The sequence below is a fragment of the Scatophagus argus genome, chromosome 4, assembly GCF_020382885.2.
Source record: "Scatophagus argus isolate fScaArg1 chromosome 4, fScaArg1.pri, whole genome shotgun sequence".
NCBI lineage: Eukaryota > Metazoa > Chordata > Actinopteri > Scatophagidae > Scatophagus > Scatophagus argus.
Genome location: NC_058496.1, coordinates 16560395 through 16581406, shown reverse-complemented (window position 1 = coordinate 16581406; position 21012 = coordinate 16560395). Strand labels below are relative to the sequence as shown.

General features: G+C 40.3%; 1 protein-coding gene across 1 annotated transcript; it reads right to left on the bottom strand.

Moving 5' to 3' along the window:
* Nucleotides 1-1961: 1961 nt before the first annotated feature.
* Nucleotides 1962-20430, bottom strand: scarf2 (scavenger receptor class F, member 2). Its single transcript, XM_046385511.1, has 11 exons — nucleotides 19437-20430; nucleotides 17200-17258; nucleotides 17001-17102; nucleotides 15870-16389; nucleotides 15108-15326; nucleotides 14732-14860; nucleotides 14295-14398; nucleotides 12847-12961; nucleotides 12417-12514; nucleotides 6836-6991; nucleotides 1962-5786 (listed from the first exon to the last, which is right to left on the bottom strand). The coding sequence occupies exons 1-11, from the start codon at nucleotides 19544-19546 to the stop codon at nucleotides 4549-4551; spliced, it is 2850 nt and encodes a 949-aa protein (XP_046241467.1). The 5' UTR covers nucleotides 19547-20430; the 3' UTR covers nucleotides 1962-4548.
* Nucleotides 20431-21012: the final 582 nt, after the last annotated feature.

Sequence of the window (21012 nt, the reverse complement as noted above, 5' to 3'; positions counted from 1 at the left end):
TTCTGAACGTATCCATGCATGCTAATAAAAGTTGCTTTCCTGCAAGATTTCAACTCTATTGGAGTAATGCTGCGTCCATTATCCTAAATTTACATGGGCATAGAAAAAGTGCTCTTGAGTGAATCTACGGTTGAATTAATACTGTCAACCTCTTTCAAGTGTAACTTGACTCCACTTTCTTTCTGCTTTGCATTGCAGAAAATATTTGTCTTTTTCCCCCCTCACTCATAAATTTCTTTCTTCCTCCCCTTGCAGGGACTGAAATGGCTACCAGATGTGCCTCCAATCTGTTCCTGTTGCCGTGGAAACACAGGGACTGGAATAGGTTTTTTGAGACCAGGGCTTTTTGGCTGACTCATAGGGCCTGAGTTTTAAAAGCCTTGCTGTTTCTATAGACTTGGCACATTGAGGGCACCGCAGCTCCAAGTCATGTTTGGACTGGCAGCTGCAATGTCACTGAGACCCCTTCCCACACTCCTAACCCTGACTTTTTGACTAAGCTTTGCGTTATCCTGTACAGTTGCTACTTTGTGTTCAGTTGTGTTGCAATACCAAAGCGAATTTATGTTTATGTTATACGTCAGCGTTCCATACAAAGTCAATAAAACACGCAAAATATAACTCTTAGCTAACTGTAGAGGGAATATGAAAAGACCAAGTTCCATAATCACACACAGGCTTCTCCCATTGACGTCCATTCAAAAGCAGCGGGCACAGAAATCCATCAAAGGACCTACACATGCTCAGTCAACACAGTTTATCCTGAAATGCTGTGTAGCGGTGACATGCACATTTCCAGTGACTTTCCCACAACATGTCCAGGATGAAAAGCCAGAGAACATGTGTTGGTATGCTCAGCTGAGAATCTTCTCCATCTGTGAGTTGAGGATGGGCAGATGGAAGCAGTTGTGTCAACATTCCTCTCCATCCTGGCAATGAATCAGACTTCAAGTCACTGTCACATGAAAAATTGGATGATTCAGGGGGTGAAAATCTATAGGTTCCAGCATGGGGTGTGACTGATAATCTGTGAGGAAAGTTATAAGGAAGAATGATTTGGAGACATCAACGTTGTGGTAGTTGAGCAAGGCTTACGACAAGATCCACAAAGGGCCGTAAAAGGAAAGAACCAAATCAAGATGTGACGAACTAAAGAAAAAAAAAAAAAAAACAAGAATAAGCATATGTCTTTCAAAATGTGGAAATTGTTAAATAAACTGTTTGATCCGCTCTCAAGAAAACAAGGTAGGTCATGTTTCAAACCTTTCAATCGGTTTGTTGTCAATGTCAAGAAAAGTTCCTCACAAGTTAAATAATGAACTTTAAACCAAACTCAGGTTGTATTAAGATTTTTCAGGACAGGACAACTCAGCACTTTTGTATGAATTACACACATGTACATAGTAAGTAAGTTGATATCATGTCAAAAGTGCAGTATCCAAAACAAATCTGCTTTGCCTTTTGGTTTCAGTTGACCTATATATCCATCCTCATATCAATCCATTCAACCACCTTCTTTGCCTTGTGACCCAGTCCTGCCGTATCCCTCTTCTCTTCGCCAAAAGAGGACACATATGCAGCGTGCGATTAACTCCTTAGCACAGAGTTTCCACTGTTTTTCCTCGATGAAAGGAGCTCTTGTACCCTCATCCTGAAGGAGCCAAATGAACAGTTCCCTGGTTCCCTCGGGCTCTTTGAAGAGCCGCTGTCACCGAATGACTCTGAACTCCTGCCCAGTAGTCCAGAGTCACAGGAAAGGATCAAATATCAATGAGCTTTTGAATGAATCTGTTTGACAAATACAATAAGAGAATAAAGTGGTAATCTACCCAATATTTCACCCTATTGTTGTTCTACTTGATTGTATGCTGAAATAAGGCACTTGGAGAATAGTCAAATGCCTTAGTATATGATGACTGTCATTGTAAATTGATTAAATGAGGGCTGATGATAAGTTTTGGTTTGACTAGAGCTACACATATTGCTTTTTTATTCCAAACAATTAAATGAGAAAACACCAATTTAATAACCATACACGGATGGAAATCAAAGTTGTTAAAAACAAACCACAAAAGACAAAAATATACCTTAATGTTTTTGCAGCTTTCAGGCCCTTCTTTACAAAAATTTAATGTAAGCCTATAAAAACAGGCGTGGGCCAGTCGGATAAAAGTTGCCACTTCATAATTACACAATGTTATGGTTTTAAGTATATGCAGTTGTTTCAACAGTGGTATCATAGTAGTATTGTACAATCCTTTCTGTATGAGTTATTTTTTATGGGAGGCAATAATAACCACTGGAGGGAACAAGAAGGTTACAGACATCCTGTGCAGCTATTAATGCCATATAATTACACTCTGCGTCATGCAGTTAAGTGTTACGCAAACAATAACATCAACAGAGAACAATTACAAAGCCAATGTAAACTTTACAGGAGGAGAGTACTCATACTGTAGGTTTGCTTCAGAGCCAAAAATAAGCAACATACCAAAAAAAAGCAAATATAATATGAAAGCCAGTTCATCAACACCAAGGAAAACAGAAAAACTATAAAGGTCATATAAGCACAGCTTACAAAGATAATAAAAAGTACACCAAGTATACAAGTAGAAAATGTTGAGAAAATATCCAAAGAAATGTGCTGTACCATAAAACAACAACAACAACAACAACAACAAAAAAACACATGAAACCAAGACAAATTTTCAAATCAGTTGTAAATGTAAAATATTCTTCAGGCCAAAACATGCCAATGGCATGTTAACTTGTTGCACACGTCATACATTGCTCATATTTTGAGTGCTACTAATTTCAAAATAGCTGTTCATCAATAACAGAAAAAAAGGTCTTCTTCTCGAACAACTGAACTATTCCAGTTTAAGTATCCCACCTTTTTTAGTTTACTTATTTTAGCTCTACCAAAATTTGGCAACAACATAGCTTTTTTTTTGCGTAAACTGGTCCACAGTTGAGGAACATTTAAACATCTGAGGCACGGTACCATTTAGCCTTATAGTCTTACTCTACAGCACCCTCTTACTTCAGCATTTATTTACTAGCTTAAGATTACATGATCCTTCAGGGACAATACTCTTTGACAAGACAGTCCTGGAGAAGATTTGTTTTTCACACTATACCTCTATGGTGTAAATAAATAAAGTGAAATGAGAACAGCTCGTATGGCGATGTTGACCTAGTTTCTTAAACCGAAAGAGCAAATTAAGGGACATGGTAGTTTCCTTCTGTTGTCTGATCTGCAGGGCCATTGCTGTTACAAAACATATCTATTGAATCTGCTTTACAAGGAGGATATTGTACTCCAGTATGCTTTCTTATATATATCATGAGGAAATTAGATGTTGCTGAATTACAGGAAAATATGGGTTTACAGTGATTTATAAGTATGACATAAGGTAAGGACATAGGTTAGCCTGGGATTTCATTTTTGGTTTAGTGGTTTAGTTGACCGAATAAAACATACAGTAAGAGCACATTCTGGTTATTTGGTGTTAGCAGAAGTATGAAAGGGGTTTAAAACAGTCATTTTTGCAAAAAGATCAAAGAGCTTGCTTGGGTTTCAGCAAACCGTGTCTGACAGAGTTGGACAAAAGAGTGCTATGACTTTAAATTCAAAAATGTAATTTTTTTGTAGAGAAGAGTCTTTAAACCAATGCTAAAGCTCAGAGAGGAATTAAAGGTGACTCACAAACAAAGGAGAAAATTAAGCCCTCAATGTAGCATAACTTAACTTAACATAACTTGTAGTTTGGGGTGTCAAATTTGCTTGATTAAAGAGAAGCTTCCCAATTATGTTGTATATCAACTTGAAACTTGCTCTAGTAGCAACATAGAAGCAAGAAAATAAAAAGGTGCTTCTTTTGCTTAAGACAAAGATCTCTGATCACACCAAAACTGTAAAAATGTTTCTCTTAATTGACAGTTACATCTGCAAAGAATAGCTTGATGACATTAAGAATGAGGATTATATCTAATTTAAGCTGGTTTATAGTATAGAAATGTATTTGTATAATACTAACAGAAAATAGCTTGGTATCCTCAGAGGATCTAATTTTCTTGTTATTCTTAGTACCTTCAGTACCTTTGGAGAGCATACATAAAAAATAGCTATTTTTAACACCTGCATAGCAAATAACAGTTATGCAACCTTAGAAGAAACCCACATATAAATATAGTGGTGGACATACTGCGGAGGCATAGAGATGATTGAACTATGGATTATGTCTGTGCAATACTGTTCTCACAGTTGTGTTTGGCTTAGCCACAGGTTGTGATGTGAGATTGATACACAGCTGTTGCACAAAAAGGATTCTTGAAATGAAATACAATGATGTGTAGAGGTCATTATAATACAACTCAACTGTGCCTTTGATTTAAGAGCATTTCTTTCTCTTGACTGGTCCTGGAGTCATATCACACTCACACAGAAAATCTGACTGAAAAGCTGGTTCACCTTCCAACAAATAGCATTTAGTCTTTTAAACTGATCACAAACTTTGGTCATTCATGTTTAAAATTCAGTTGTGTTTATTTCACTACCTGTGGTGGCATTATGGCTGTCTTTTGCTGGGGTGTTTTAATTTCCGATGTATCCAAACTACCCTCCTTGCCTTTCTTCCTTGGTGGCTTTTTTATGGGAGTCTTCTTTGGGGTAGGATCCAATGCTGGCTCCCCTGCCCTTGAGCCGTTCAAGTCCTGCTTCTCCGGGCTCTTGGCCTCAGGGGCCCCGAAGTCGGTGGTGACAGGTGCCACCATCTTCTGGAGGCTGCTCGAGGTAGGCAGCAGGGGCTTGTTGGAGCCCTGCTGGCTCAATCCACTGGAGGGGGTCCTCTTGGCTTTCTGGGGAGGTGTTGGCTTTTCTCTGTTTCCTTTGGGTGTGGAGAGACCATTAGTTTTTGTAAGACCTGTCCCCTCATTCCTGTTGATGCTTTGGGTTTTCTCTTTGAGCTGAGCAGCCAGGAGTGTGGCGGCCTCAGAGTTCATATGAGGGTGGATGACTTTTGGGCTCTTGGGTGGCTCTTTTGGATTCTCCTTTGAACTGTCAGCACTCTTCTTCTCAGATGAGGAGCTGTGGAAGTTACTTATCTTCTTGAGAGCATTCTGAACCACACCATTGATGTGCTCCATGTGACTGGGACTGCTGTGCTCGTCCCCAGACTTCTTACCTCGCAGAGGTTTGTGTTTTCTGGGGGAGCCACTGACTTCTGCCTCTTTCCCCTCCTGTTTCTTCTGCTGCTCATGGCTCTTTTCCTTCATTTTCTGTCGCTCCTCACTCTTTGCTGAGCCATCACTGGAGCTCCTTTTTTTCTCCTTTGGCGCTGCAAGTGCCTTCATTATGCCCTGCCCCTGCTGCTCAAGCTGGGGAGACCCTGTGGTATTTCCATGTATCCATGATACTTTGGGCTTAGTGGACGGGTCCGGTGGGCGTGGTTTGGGCTTGCCAGGTGAAGGTGGCGGCTTTCCATTGCGCTTAGCCTCTGGTGTGGGAGTGCCATCCCCATCCTTGCCACTGCCATCATCCTCTTTAGACTGCTTGGAGAGGCGGGCAATGCGGGCATAGAGTGCAGCAGTTGTGGACTCTGAGCCACTGGTGGAGCCTTCACTGTCAGAAGATTTGAGCAAAGGCTGCTCACTGCCTTCAGATTTTGCAACACTTGTGTCTTTCAGGGATGTGTACTCCCCTGCATCCTCCTCATTAAGGACACCTTCTGACTTCTCTGTTGTGGGGGTGGGGCTGTGCTTCTCTTTGCTTTCGTTCACAGATTCTGTCAAAATGAAAGTACATTTTAATGTTACCTTTTTAAACAAATGCACAGATAATACCAATTCACATTATCGGTCACTTTTTTTCTCTTACAAATGCAAAAACTCACCTTACTGAATTAGTTCATTAACTTTTTGATTATTTACTTGTGTTATTATTATGTTTTAGCATTTCTCATTATCCTGTAGTTACTACTTATGGCCACAGTGGGCACTGTATGTGATAGCGCTATATCAATAGAATGAAGTTAATGTATTGTATTGTGAAGCTTTCTTTCCTCAATTTGGTCTAAAGATAGAGGGTAGTAGTTACATATTTGCCTCAAAGGTCTATACGGATTGTACAGCCCTTTGAAGCAAATATGTAACTACTAGCTTTGTTCAATACAAGATAATCAATTAGAAATTCAGATTTGTAATTAAGAAAGTAGGGAAAAGACTGTAAAGAGATTTCTTTCTGCCAGAAAAGATACATGTTATTTAAAAACTGATATCTGTACCACTTCATTTGCTAATTTGTATAGCAATAAGCTGGAGTGGCTCTAATGTAACGAATTCAAAACCTGTTCATGATGTTTGCAGTAATTATTATGTGCCCAAGGCTTTCAGCTAAACACCAGTTATTTTGGAGCCCTTAAACCATACAAGGGATGAATGAGAACTAAACCAGAGTACTAAGTAAGCACCAAACATCCATCATCTTGTACCGTCAGACTTCCAGAATAGAAACTAATGGAACGGTTGTTTTTCACCAAACTTTAAGGAGTTAGTCACTGTCTGGATTTGTGCCATATGCTGACTCGACCATTCCATTTCCTGTTTATACTCTCCTTGTTCTCAACCTAGATGGCTTATGATAAAGAAAGTATCTCCATAATGACATTTACAGAACGGAGTGAGTCACTGCACAGTCACTTAACATATTCAGAAATGGGTGCCTATCAGCATGTGCGTGTATGTGAAAAGGGTTCTACATGCCAAAGACGAAGTTAGGATTTATGTGCGTCATTCAAGATAACCAAACTGTTTATTTATTCTTACGATGACTCACCTTCATGGGGCACACAGTAAACTGGCCCCTCGTCTCCGCTCTCAAAGGAAGAGAAAGACTCTTGGGATGACCATGAGGAGGGTGAGGGCTGCTCGGCCACTGAGGGGGGCTCAATGAAGCTGCAGTTGAAGGTGTTCTCTGGGTCGTGGTGGGCTACTGAGAACAGAAAACAAACACAGAAGCCAAAAGGTCAGCTTGAGGGTATTATACCATCTTACAAGAACAACAATCTGTTCTCACTCACTCTCGCAACTGCTGCAGAGTTGTAGAAAGTGATGATTTAAATGAGTCCAGGACATGCAGGCTTGCATGTGAGTTAACAAAAGTCCAACATAATGGAAATTGAATGCAGGTATTTTACTGTGCAAGCTGTTCAGTATTTTTATATTTTGATGCCATAAACTAAGAGATTAAGGTTTTCCCCAGTTTTATTCTTAGCAGGTTTAAACAGACAAGAAACCGTGTTCTGACCCTAAAAGACAGAAATTCTTAATTTCCTAATTACCTTAATTATCTTTAGTTATTTTTAATTTTTCTGCTTCAGCAATTCCGTGTTGACCCGAACTACCCACATCATTGTAAAAGGAACCAAGATATATAACAGCCCTTTAAAAGATAGTAGCTACTAAGCTGCAAAGGTAAAGACATTGATTTACTAAATCTACAGTATGAATATATTATGAATTGATAAATAATTAAGGAATGTGTGAGCCATTGTTATTTTTTTCAGTTTATGAGATTCTATACATTCTGAGTAAATGAATTGAAATAAAAGTGAGAATAAAGCAAATGTCTAAGACTTTTTAAGATTATATAATCCTCCCTGAAGGGATGCTTCAGTATTTTAGGATATACTGTCTAAGAGTGAGACGAGAAGCAAAGCTAATTACAACATGTTCAGCCTAAACTTAATAAAAACTAGACACATGTGGAAACAGGCAGTCTGCACTCCTGATAGCTGAAGTTGAGAAATTGTTATTACAACAGCAGGGAATTATCTTATATACAAATAAAGTACTGATTCGAAGTTTAACTGTCACAATGAATTGTCATGCCTTCTCTCTTTTTGTGTTTTAATGTTGAGCAAGATGAGACTGAAAACTGGTTCCTTGGTCATCTTGCACTGAATCTTGCTCTTCCACAATGTTTCTCCCTCACTGTCTGCCTCCCTCTTTCTCAGTCTTCCTCTGCTTTTGGACAATGCAGCATTCTGTTGACCCTTCAGTCTCAGGACAGCTGTGGTTTCTGAGGAAAACTTACAGATGATCTTCCCATCTGGCGTGAACAGCTCAGTTTTGGCCTAAACTGTACCGGGTGCTAACTCGACATGACCGACCACATCAGATGCTCTTGTTTACATGCCCGCTGACACATGGGTCCATCCGTTTGTTTAGACCTGAGATAAACCCTGATGGAAGAAATCCCCTCACTATACCAGGACTCTGGCCAGGAATAAATCTTAGCTCTTTGTTGTTCTTTGACTGTACCAAAAAAGATGAGCTACCTTAAGAGATCTACGGGTGGATTTTTGCAGACTTGTAGAAGCACTATCAGATGAAAAGCTGCATTTCCTTTCTATTTTATCTGTATTATCAGGGTATGAGAAGCCTATGTCACTCAGATTTCACATAGCTTTGTTAAAGCTTTAAAATGCTTCATAACAACAAACTCTTCTCTAAATAACAAATAAATCTAATTTTAACAGATGATCTGTTGAGATGTTCCTCCCACCAGAAACTGTAAACTAAACATGTATGCCTTATTTTTAATGATAAACAGTCCTGATGTTTATTCTCATGCTTCCTTTATCCATCCATCACCTCACGCCATCTGACTTTCTGTTTCATCTGCCTTTCTTGCTTTCAACATATTCTCAAACAACAATCAGATTTAGTCATGGTCAAATCAGAAGTGGATCATAAAGGATGTGCTGATATATTGGTTCAAAGAAATTTAATTTAATCATTTAATTATTTTCCCCTGATGCTACTGACTTATGTCTAGTTTTCCAAATTATACATTTTAACTAAGTTATTAGCTTATCTTGGATATGAGGTCTGTTTTAAAGTCTGACTGACATACTAAGACTAAGGTTACTAAGGTTTTTTTTATTATTATTATTATTTTACATTTATTCAAAACAAGTCTCAAGCTTCTGGCCTATATATTTGATTCTGGAAGTCTAATGTCCATTTACTACTCATAGGGTGGACAATTTTACCACAGGTACAACATATCTACAATAAGGAATTACAGATGTTTGTGAAAGGGGGAAACAAAGGCCAAGAGTAACACAAGTTTTGATGAAGTATTTAGAGGGGATTTCATCCAAGGGCACCCATTTATGTGATTATTTAAGGATATCCTGTTTACCAGAATAATGCCAGAGTGCTCTCTCTACATGTGTAGTTAATGTTGGACTGTTGAGGCTGCAAATTTACTACAACATGGAACTACTATTTTGAGTCGGTTAATTGTAAAAACACAAATTCAATAATTTGAATGAATAAATGAATAAGATAGGCTCTTTCTTCACCCGAGCTCTTTTGCTGTGCAGCAGCAGGCAGATAGGCAGAGCCTGTGAATGACTGTGGAATGCAGAGCAGCTAACCTATGCAAAGACTTCAGTTAAGTTAGTCAACAAGCTAACACATGGACATTTTGCAACATCCCTTATATGCAGTATGCGAACAACTGTTGCCCTTGAAAGCTGCTCCCTGCAGACTGTGGGTCTAGTGGAGCAGATTGTTCTGCAGCCTTGACGCCACTGTGATCCCTCCCTACATTGCAGCCAACGCACAACAGGGCATTATCGACACAACCCAGCTGCAGAGCTCCACAAGCACAGTTGCTCAGTGGAGGGATGCCTTAGCAGAGGTAGTCTAAAGGCTAGACGGGACAGGCAAAGAGGGTTGCTGGTTCAAGTGCCTTTTCCATCTGTTTAAATCTGCACACAAAATTTGGATATTTCATGCCAAGAAGAAACAATATGTTTTACCCTGAAACAGTCAGTGTCAAGGTTACAGGACTGCATGCAGTCTGGAACAAATAGTGTTATCCGAACACATTTATTTACAAATGCTGGTAACATTATTTAATAGTAATAATAGTAATAATAATAATTTCTCAGGATAAATAAAGATGAAAAAAAAAGCAGGTGGCACTGCTCACAGCCCTCACTGATGGGGAAACATTTGGACACAGAGGATGCAAGGAATGCCGGATAGATGTGTATGTGTAGGGCGTGGAATAAATATGCTTAGAATGGAATGCTATACTACAAGCAAACAGCCTGAGTTGTGCCAAGAGGTGAACAAGTGACAGTGTGTTCATGTAGCTATTCCTCTGAGGCTATCTGTGATAACATGGGAGTGAATGTTGTCTTCCTTCCCTACTTCCCTCGTTCCTTCTTCATTTTATGTTGCCACATCTGTTGCCACTGACCCTGGTGTGGATAAATCACAGTTCTGACACGGGCTGGGGTAAATTTGACCACTTCCTGTTTCCAGCCCTCCTGGGCCCCCTCTGGAATGTGTGTGTGAACAGGACTGTGTAACCCCAGTCAGAGTGTGAGTTTCTAAATGCTGGCAGACCATGCTTCTGTGGGTAGCTCCACAGAAAGTAGAGTAGCAGCAAATTGGACAAGACAAACTAGGAATGACAAGAGAGACACATAAAAGATAGAATTTTTGACCGTAAAAACCTAAAAAAATTTGCTTCCTTTTTTCTTGCTTACAGTGTTAACACTCAAGGTACTTTCTGTAGAATTGTGAAATTGATTATATGTTTAAAAAAGCATTTCATTAGAATGACCCTGTTTTTAATGCCTCTGGCACATTGCTTCACATGGTCAACTTCTTCACAAACACACACATTAATGTCCCACGCTATGACGACAAAGACAACTCTGTCCTAGTTCTATTTTGACCCTGACGCATAACAGAGACAGTTTCTAGTTTAAATAATCATCTGGATAACTGAGGAAGCACATGCTGGTCAGACACAGAGAAGAAACCAGGTCATCTTGTTTTTAACTCCTCGCACAGCACACTTCAGTAGAGCTCCAGTAAAGAATCAAATTATAGTGTTTCCTGATGATGCTGAAGCTGAAGTAAAGCGCTGTTGGTGTAACATTATCTATCTATCTTTCTGTCTGTCTGTCTAGGATTCCCATCACAGGTTTCCTGAGCCCCAAACCCATGGCTTGTTTTGTCAGTCCAGCTGTCCATTTAAAGACATAAAATGAACACATGCAGCAAACTTCTCAAGCTGTAACAAGAGAACCAGGGCTTTTTTTATGATTAAAAAAAAAAACTTCCATCTGGTGCCTATCTCAGCTGACTACAGGCGAGAGGCGGGGTACACTGTGGACTGGATCTGGATCACAGGGCTGACACACAAACATAGACAACCACATTCTCACACCTAGGGGTAATGTAGAGTAGCCAATTAACCTAATGTGCATGTTTTTGGGATTGTGGGAGGAAGCTGGAGTACCCAGAAAACCCACGCAGGCACAGGGAGAACATGCAAACTCCAAACAGAAGGGCCCAGACTGGGAATTGAACCTGGAACCCTCTTGCTGTGAGGTGGCAGTGCTAACCACTGTGCCAATCTAATAAAAAAAACTTTTAACAATAAATTGATTATGAAAACTTTATGTCAGCAAAATAATTTCGTAATGGAGTTACTTCTTTAGCACAATCACACATAAAAGCTTAATATTCTTAATAATATGGACAGGATAATTATCTGCTTATACAAACACATTTTTTAAAGAAATTCAGACAACTGAGTGTATATTTTTCAACCATTAAAACTATTTATGAGCCCTGAACAAAAACACTGATATTAAACTGTGCATGGTGGGGTTTAAAAGATCAGCATATCTCCTCTGTCTACAATAAAAAAAAAGCCTCGGGTCACAGACAGATCTGTCACAGACCACGAGACCTCCGCATGGAGCAGCAGAGCTGCAGTGTCCACCCAAACAGTGCGGTCTTTGATAGCACGTCACTCACCACCACCCGGGCCCCCTGACAACCACTGGCCTTCTTTTAATAACATAGCCTCCTCCTCAGCCCAAGAAAAATTTTCTTGGGGAAGAAGACGATGGAACTGAGTATAGAAAATGAGGAGAAGAAAGTCCCAGTTTAGGGTTGTAATAATATGAACACATGGCATTTGAGGGTGCCAAGAATAATAAGGGGCTCTAAAACCATTGCATTCCTTTCAAATGAAACCCCATACTCGCCTGGCAGCCACCATACACTATTCAACCCTGTTCATCATCTAAAAGGCAGAATAAGGTAGTCCTGAAAGAGAATGCTCATGGACTGCCATCCGTTCCTGTCATTGTCCCTGCAGTGTTGAGCTGAAGACATATTAACGCATTGATAGTAAATCCACTGTTTTCATATTCTCTGACTCCTCCACCCTATGTTAAAATCTGAATATCATTACATTCATGACGTGGTAATTATGGACTGTGTTGTACATGCACCAGAGAGGATGATTACATAAAACACAGCAGCCTCTGGCAGCACTGCAATGGGATATGAGAAAGAGTTTTGGGGCTTACCAACTACTTTGGGCAGTTTCTGTCGCCTCAGTGGAATACGGGGAAGTTTAGTGCTGATTCGGCTAAATCGTCCACACAGGATCCGCTTGGCTTTTTTGCTGTTGGCAGAGTTGTCTTGGTTAGGACTGAAAAGGGATGACGCCATGGAAATCCAAATGAATCATTCAAAAGAGGCATATTAAACCTGGCCCTGTGCCTCTTTTGAGGGCTCAGGGGCTGCTCACATTGCTACTCATGCTGTAATGTCAATATATAAAAGCTCTTAAAATACAGTTTATATGCCGTTATTCAATTAACAACCTAGTACCTGTGAGAGAGAGATTAAAAAAAATATATTTTCCTCTATTTTCATAACCAGGGTTAACCTACTACCAGGACCTCGAGTCCCTATCATGAACCATAGAGAGGAAGACACCCGTCTGTCACTCACTTGTGGTCGTCTTTGTGTCGGCAGAGGCAGCAGCAGCACAGCAGCGAGAGCAGGACGATCAGTAAAAAGGAGACCAGGGTTCCAGCTGCAATCACACCCATCCGCTGGTTGGGCTCTGAAAAATGAGATGCGGGGAATTCTGGGTGTGCCACATTGCCAAACAATTCAGAACAAACCTCCCAATGCCAGTCTCAATAAATCTCTCTCGCTGCCATTACGAACACTGGACACCTTGGCATAGAGCAAATTATTTTGATTTTCTGTGCAAATACCTTCAAATGACGCGAGGCGAGGATTTAGCTATGCGTGTATAATCTTTATTAATGTGATAACTAGCTTCAGTAATAAAGATGGAGTATGGTGTTTTGTTAACAATTGATTTTCAATTGCTGCTTAACATGAAACATCTCTGAGGAAATGAGATTGCAACAGGCTGCAATTTACTGCAGATAATTCACGATTAATCTTATCCCTCCACTTACCCTTTCATTGCTCACTTCCTGCAAGCAACTTCCTCCCATCAACCCCTCTCTGCTATACACCCCTTACCATAACTCATCACTGATTTATTAACACCTCTTCAAGCGGGACACACCCCAGAGATAATAAGTGCTGTACTGCATATGTGTGGACGGCATTTGGCATTTGCAAGGACAGATGACACCAAAAGACAAGAAAACCATCAGTTAAGGGGTAAGTAGAGGTGGTCCTGTGGTCTTTACACTGTCACATAAAGCTGAGATGGATTGTTGGACAGTCTGGGCGTGACATGTTGTCATTGCTCTGTGCCCACAGCAAAATAAAGACTGGAAAATAGTTTGGCGAAGGGCAGGGCAGGCCAGGTAAAAGTGACAAGGTCTTACTGATATCACTGACCAACCTACTGCCCATCACGCCCACCAACCAAAATCTCTGCTACTTCTGTGTCCTGCCTTCAATGATGTCCTTTTTCCAAACAATTCTCTTTTTCCTCCACTCTCTTCTCCCTTTCAACTTCTTATTTTCTCTTATATTTCGCTCTACCCCCCTCTTCTCTTCATTTCTCTCTCTCTCTCTCTCTCTCTCTGGCTGGAAAGGAACAGAGCCAACAAACACAGCCATAAAAAGGACACCAGTATGGGTCTGGAAACACTATCAAGGTCTCGCTACGTTAACTCTCCCACTACACACACTGACCTGAATAGACGTGTTTGTTGGTACTCACTGTGTACAGCCAACTATTAGACATTTAATACACAGGCAGCACTAGTGGCATCTGGCTCTTTGGACAAACAGCGCAGAGGGTTGTAATTCTTTCTCTATGTGCATTACGAGTAAGAAACAACAGTTCCGGCTCTTTAAATGTACATAATCTAGAAAAACACTAGCTTCTGACTGCTGCTGTTCAAAGAGAACCACAAAGCATGTGTTCGCTCTTAAAAAAAGAGGAGATTTTTTTTTTTCCTTACGGAGATAGCAAGCACCAGACACAGGATCGCAGTTCTTGTCATGGCAAGAGCAGGTTTGGTTGCAGTTCACTCCATACTGGCCAGGCTGACAGGTCATATTGCAGCTTGAATACAGAGAACAGACAAGAACAATATCTGTTTAATGTTCATTCCAAGTGACAGATGAATAAAGTAGGAAAATGGATAAACGGGATCAGTTCTTTCTTCCAGGCAAAATTCTTCCTGTGATGGAGGTTTATAGGTATTTCACTTTTCTGTTCCAAGAGTGTCCTTTATCAGCATCTGTAAAAATATGCCTCCGAACATAAGCTTGATCCTTCAGTTCCCAAGAAATATAAGTGCGTGACGGAAATAATATGAAAGCATGAGTACTCTTAAGCTGCCAAGGGCATAAACATTTTTCAGTTTTTTGGGGTGTGAGGTGTCTTATGACTTACTAAGTGCCATAAAATCCCGGGTCACACAGGCACTCTCCGGTGACAACGTGACAGATGCCATTGAAACAGTGACTGCAGTTGTTCTCACAGTTCTCGCCATATGTGCCATTGGGGCAACGCACCTCGCACCTATCACACACAAAAGGAATGCCATGATTACAGTCATCTTCAAGCTCAACAGTATGAGTTACAGACATTATCACAGTGCGGAGAAGGATACTACAGTAGCTAATAGTTAAAGGTGCTGCCTTTATGTTTTTAACTTTGAAAATGATAAAGCTCGACAGGAAAAACAGGTCTGACTAAACAACAAACTATGAACATGTCTTTTTTTTTTAAACAGATTTCTAAATTGGACTATCTGTGTATTTCTTACCTGTCCCCAATCCAGCCAGGGTTACAGTGAGAGCACTTGCCATGAATGGGGTCGCAGTGGTGACCGTCTTTGCAGGTGGGACATACTTCCTGACAGTTTTCACCAAAGAAGCCTTTGGAGCAGAGCTGGTCACACCTTGTCCCATTCCAGCCTCGGTCACAGGTGATACAGCGTCCCTCCGTCACCTTACAGGGCTGTTGGCCCTTGCAGTGTCCACACCTGTGATCATCAGAGAAAAAAGCCCAAAATATATTCTCCTTTATGTTTCCTCCATCTCATCTAAATGTAGTGAAACTTTTTGGGAAAGGATCTGAAACATGAAGAAACAATCCTGTATTTGATTGCTTTTAAATGTTGTCCTAATGATCTTAGAGCAACATTTGATGAAGCTGTTAAAGATAGAGATAAACAAGGTTGAATTCTAACTTTGCTCTTTCTGGTTTGTAGCAACTGTGTGTTGTGAGAATAGCGCGGTCCATGGAAGGTAAAGCACTTAACCTGAATTGCTTTTACATGTTGGCCGATGATTATGGGCTAATGTGAATTCCAACTCACAGAACTAACTTTATTATTTCTCCATTAAGTAGAATGTTCAGATATTTTTGGGGTTATCAGATGCAGCATTTATATAATCTTATTTCCCATCAAAACCACACCACCACACCATAATATGGATCAGACAAGGGAATGCACATTAGACGGCTGTAAAGATGTGTTTTTTGAAATGGTGCATTTGCTTTCTGCCAAGTTTTTTCCCCTTACCTGTTCCTGCAGTTTTGACCATAGAAGCCAGCAGGACATGGCTCCCTACAGAACTTCCCACGATACCCTGGTGTGCAGGTACACGAGCCGTCTGCCTGGTTGCACTTGCCATGGATGCACTGGCAGTATCGTTCACAACGTGGGCCCCAAAGCCTCTCCCGGCACTGGCAGCGTCCTGTGAACTGGTCGCATGGTGAATTGTTACAGTTACACTGGATTCCACAGTTCCTCCCAGTCCAACCAGGATTGCACAGGCATCGCCCTGTCATTGCATCGCAGACAGAGTTGACGCTGCAGTAGCAGTTGTTGTTGCACTGGGGACCCCAGATGCCAGGGTGACATGTGCATTTGCCCGTCTCTTGGTCACACTTGCCCTTTTGGCATAAACAAGCATTCTCGCAGTTAGGTCCCCAACGATTGTGGTTGCATGTACACTCGCCGGTTAAATCATCACACTGGCCATTTGGGTAACAATTGCATTTCCCTTTGCAGTCAGGGCCCCAGAACTGGGCAGGGCACTCTGTTAAAAGACAGGATCAAGAAACAATCAGGCAATATTCTTCTGATTTCTGATGTCAAGAAAACAATATCAATAAACAAATGTCCACACAGTGATACTAGTGGCTTTGTGAAGCTGTAGTTAGACACAATGGTAACATAAAACATCAACGCTGACATGCTGATGTTTTGTTGGTACAGTGTTTACTATGGTCGCCAGCTATGTGTAGCACATGCTAATTAGCTCAAAACACAACATACATCTAAAGCTCTGAATGAGCTGAATGTGGGGAAAAAAAGTGCTACAATTTATCTCAAGGGGAATATGAATGTGTGCAATTTCATATAGCTCAAAACTACAAATATCAACCTGCAAGTCATGCTAGAGGAAAAGTCACAGGATCACAAGATTCATTAGGATTCATTCTCAGGGCTCAATGGATATTAATTCAAAATTGAATCTATCCAGTAGTTTTTGAGATATTCTGAAACCAAACTGTGGACCAACTAACATACTGCAGTAAATTCTGCTTATACTATTTTAAATTTATAAAGAGAGCTAAATATTTATGTAAATTCAACTTTAAAACATTTTTAAAAGTAAATGTAAAAAACCAAAAAACTATCCCTTACTAGTGTCACAGCTAGCTCCAAAGTATCCATGACGACAGCGACATTCGTTCGGCCTGACACACACCTCATTTTCCTTGCAGGTGAAGTTGCCTTCGCAGAGAGCTTGGATGAACAAGAATAAGCCACATTATTCAACTGGCTTGCACAATGAGCTATATGACATGTACTGATAAATGTTAGCAGTCTGTGTGGTACATACGTGTCAGGCATTCATCCCCTAGCTGCGCCCATCCACTGCAGCACACAAATCCTGATGATCTGGAAAGATGTAATGAGAGGGGAATGATGAAGAACCTGGCTAAAATACAGTGAAACAAACACATACCAAAGCGGCAGCATCCACACCCAACCCATGCCTCTTTGATCTCACAGTTCTTCATTGATGTGGCTGATTCTGCAAACGTATGCAGGGCATTACATGACACATATGCTTAGCACATGGTTTTGTATTTATCTGAATATGGGTCACACCAATCTGTATAAAACACATGCCCTCAAAACTCCTGAATCCGTGCAGTTTGGGGACTGGAGGAGCAATGTGAATATTCAGAGACAAGAAGTTATAAGTTTTAGGTCCTGTCAAGAAAGGACAGATGCATCTCCTCTTTCTCCCATGTCTGTGACCTCTGTGGGGCCCCTGCAACACGTCAGCTTCCTCTAAAGTGTTTGAAGATGGCAGTTTGCTTTCAGTCAGTGAGAAGGGAGCAACTCTGTTTTTTATCCTGCCAAAATAGGCGCGTGGTCGAGATCACAGGTCTAACCTCTGTACGATTTCACTTGTTATTGAAGGATGATTTGAATTTTTAGGTTTAAATAATTCATTACCATTTTTATTTACATAAAATGGCTTTTTTTCTGATTGTGCTCCTCCAAATTTTGTAAAACTGGAGTCAACATACATGGCATGCATTGACCTTTGTTGATCTTTAACACACAGCTAATCCATATTAGTGCTCAAGAGGAAAGATAGCTGCACTCCTGTTTGCCTTTCATTACCACCTAAAGAATGTACCAAATATGTTTGCCAAGGACTTCAATAACTGCTGTTGTGCTGATACAAAAACCTATTTTTTATGTATCAGGGCTGTAAGCATTGCAAACAAGTTAGATGAAATGAAAGCATAATGGGCATAGTGGGAAATGGTGAATGCAAAAAGAAACAAAGGTCAAACTTGGTCTGAGTCCAATACAATATGTATCACACTGAATACTTTACAAAGCCATATATTTTCTGGTGAAGTGACAATTTGCTGCCCAGCGAAGCAAAGAAAAATCTATGAGTCAACAGCACAACTTCAGGTCTTGTTTACTTTACATTGTGGCTGCACAGTAAAATGCAATATGTAGCTTTTCAGATTATTTATTTTCAATGCGCTCCATGAACTTTAAATTTCACATATTTAGTTTTTATGTTCATGTGTTCCTAAATCTGTGAACAAGGCCAAGTTATGTCACCAGAAACAAGAAATTGCACACAGTTTCTTATTTTCTACAGCACTGTGGACTACATTTGTTGGTTTTGTTGCCTACCACAATTTGAAAATTCATAGACATCAATCCAACCACTCTGGATGCTGAAGTTAGCAATTGTGGACTTGGATGTTTTTTGCTTTTACAGTGGTAACGAGGCATCCACAGACTCAGCTTTCATCCTAGAGGTCATAAAAAATTGCTTAACCTCTGAGAAGGGGCTCTCTGTACATTTAGATTCCCATAATGGGTTATAATTCTCTTACTTCTCACATAATTGTTGTTTATATCGAAATATCGACTGTAAACAAAACGTGTTCCTCTAAACACATTCTAACTTCTTCCAAAATTTAAAAAAGGGAACTAAAACTACATTATCAGCCACAGTGTACTCTCAAACGGTGCCACGAATGCTGTGCAGCTCAAAGAGCAGTTACAGCGCCCCCTACAGAGCAATGAAAACAGTCCTGTTCCAGATGTAGCCTACACATCTGTGGGCTATAGCTGCTTTCTTCAATGGGCTCCGCCTCCTGCCATACAGCGGAATTGGGAACATGTTATATGCACAAAAGGAAGAGAGAATATCGAATATATCAGTGTTAAGAATCATTACCGATGTGAAAGTGAAAGAAAAGTTAATAGAATGAAGCTAGTGTTTAAATTCATACAGTCAACAGAGACTTTTCCTTTGAAAAAAAAAAAACACTATTCGTAAGGCCACTGCACAAAATGTCAGTTTAGTAATATCGTGTGATCCGTGTTAAAACCCAAATAGGGCATACTCTTTATTAAGAAAATACTTGTAGACTGAGAGGATAACTCTTGTTTACAATGCAATTTACCAACCATTTTAAAATTAATGGAGCAAGGAAGAATGAAAAGTCACAAGGAAAACTTACAAACTAACTGATTAGTGCATTACCAACCAGTGGATTAAATCCTATTTTCTTCCACACAGATGCTTACCCAGGCGCTTTGCATACATTCTTTCCTTTTGAGTTGAGTTCTTGACTGAAACTGGTGCAAAAAAGGAGACAAACCACCGCAACAACAGCAAAAGTGTTCTTCACTTCCATTGTACAAGCAGCAGCATCCTTCTAGACGCCGATTTTACTCCGCATTTCCCTTCTCCAAAAGTGGTTATGATGGGTTTTCACTGGATATTAAAAACTCCGGTTTGCTTTACGCACGTACTGCAGATTTATCTACATTATAAATATCATATCCTTGTCCACAAAGGTGATTTAACAGCCCTTGCCACCACCTACGCCATCCAGAATCTCTACGCAGAGAAAAAGTGACCAGCGACAGAAATCCCAACCGAGCCGCTGAAAAAAAAGTCATAAAACCAAAACTTGCAAATCAAGTATTCTTGGTACTCCTGCAGTGCACCGTTTATCCCGTTAACGTCTCTAAAAGAGGCCATCATTAAAACCTGATGGGTCCAGACACATAATGAAAATAAAAACTTTTTTTTTCCCAAAATAATGTCCTCAAAGCATCTGCAGACGTGTAAACTGATAATCTTGACAAAAGATTATGGCAAATTGACTGCCTGTCGCTTTTTGCTCTCAGAGGAGAAGCGCTTAACCCGTAACTTTTTTCTTCTCCTGCGCTCTCAGGAGTGGCAGGAGGGAAATTCCTGATTTGTTACTCTATCTTTGGCTTTGTGCGCCATGCGTGCGCCACCAAATTTACATAGACTAGGCCTGTGTGCAACAAGGTCTGCTTTAATGGCCTTGCTTAGACAAATGTATTGTGGGCTAATTTCTGAAAACAGACCTTGACCTTAAAAGTTAATCTGACCGATTAGGACGAAAAAGCACCGATATTTGTAGCCGCGAACCAATTATTATTATTATCATTAATAGTTGCATAAGCACCTACCATGCTATGGACATTCAAAATACAAAACTTAGGCCTACAGATTAATGATTTGTCCAGATGATGGATACCATTTAAAAAATGTAACACCCTTTCTGATATATACTGAATACTGAGCACAGGTAGTTTTTAATGGGCAAAGTGTGTGTCTTTGTGTGTGGGGGGTGAGGGGGGCAGCAATGTAATAACTACATGTTAGACAATGGCTCCCCCATCTGTTAACTCTTAGTAATTTTGGCAGGGCACCTCTTGCACTACACAAATTCAAGTGTAAAACTCTCCAACCCCCAAAAGCTGAAGGAATATAGAGAAACATCTTATTTTTTGTGATGATATGTCTGGGGTCTCACATGAGCACATTTCGAAAATGTTTTATCAATCACTAAGACAAATGTGAAACCTCTTCACTTACATGGCAATAAAGACAATTCTGATTCTGATTTCATACCAGCTGTGGGTTTGAGAGGGGTTCCTGTCTGAAATCAAGTCATTCATAATTCTTTTACAAAATGTTATGATTCTGCTGGCACAGTTTGTGATCCACAGGGCACCACAGCCAAAGTTCTAAACATAAAACTGCTTTGACCCCAATTCGTTTGACTGACTTTTTTTGATTAACATCAGACAACAGTAATTTGTGATAAATATTGCGTTCTAG

What these genes read in the sequence shown, in the direction of transcription:
- scarf2 (XM_046385511.1), bottom strand. Translation starts at nt 19,546, where the DNA reads ATGGAAGTGAAGAACACTTTTGCTGTTGTTGCGGTGGTTTGTCTCCTT. An exon ending in AGGGGATGAATGCCTGACAC is followed by an intron (nt 17,103 to 17,199) that starts GTATGTACCACA and finishes TGTTCATCCAAG; the next exon opens with CTCTCTGCGAAGGCAACTTC. An exon ending in GGTCAAAACTGCAGGAACAG is followed by an intron (nt 15,327 to 15,869) that starts GTAAGGGGAAAA and finishes TGATGATCACAG; the next exon opens with GTGTGGACACTGCAAGGGCC.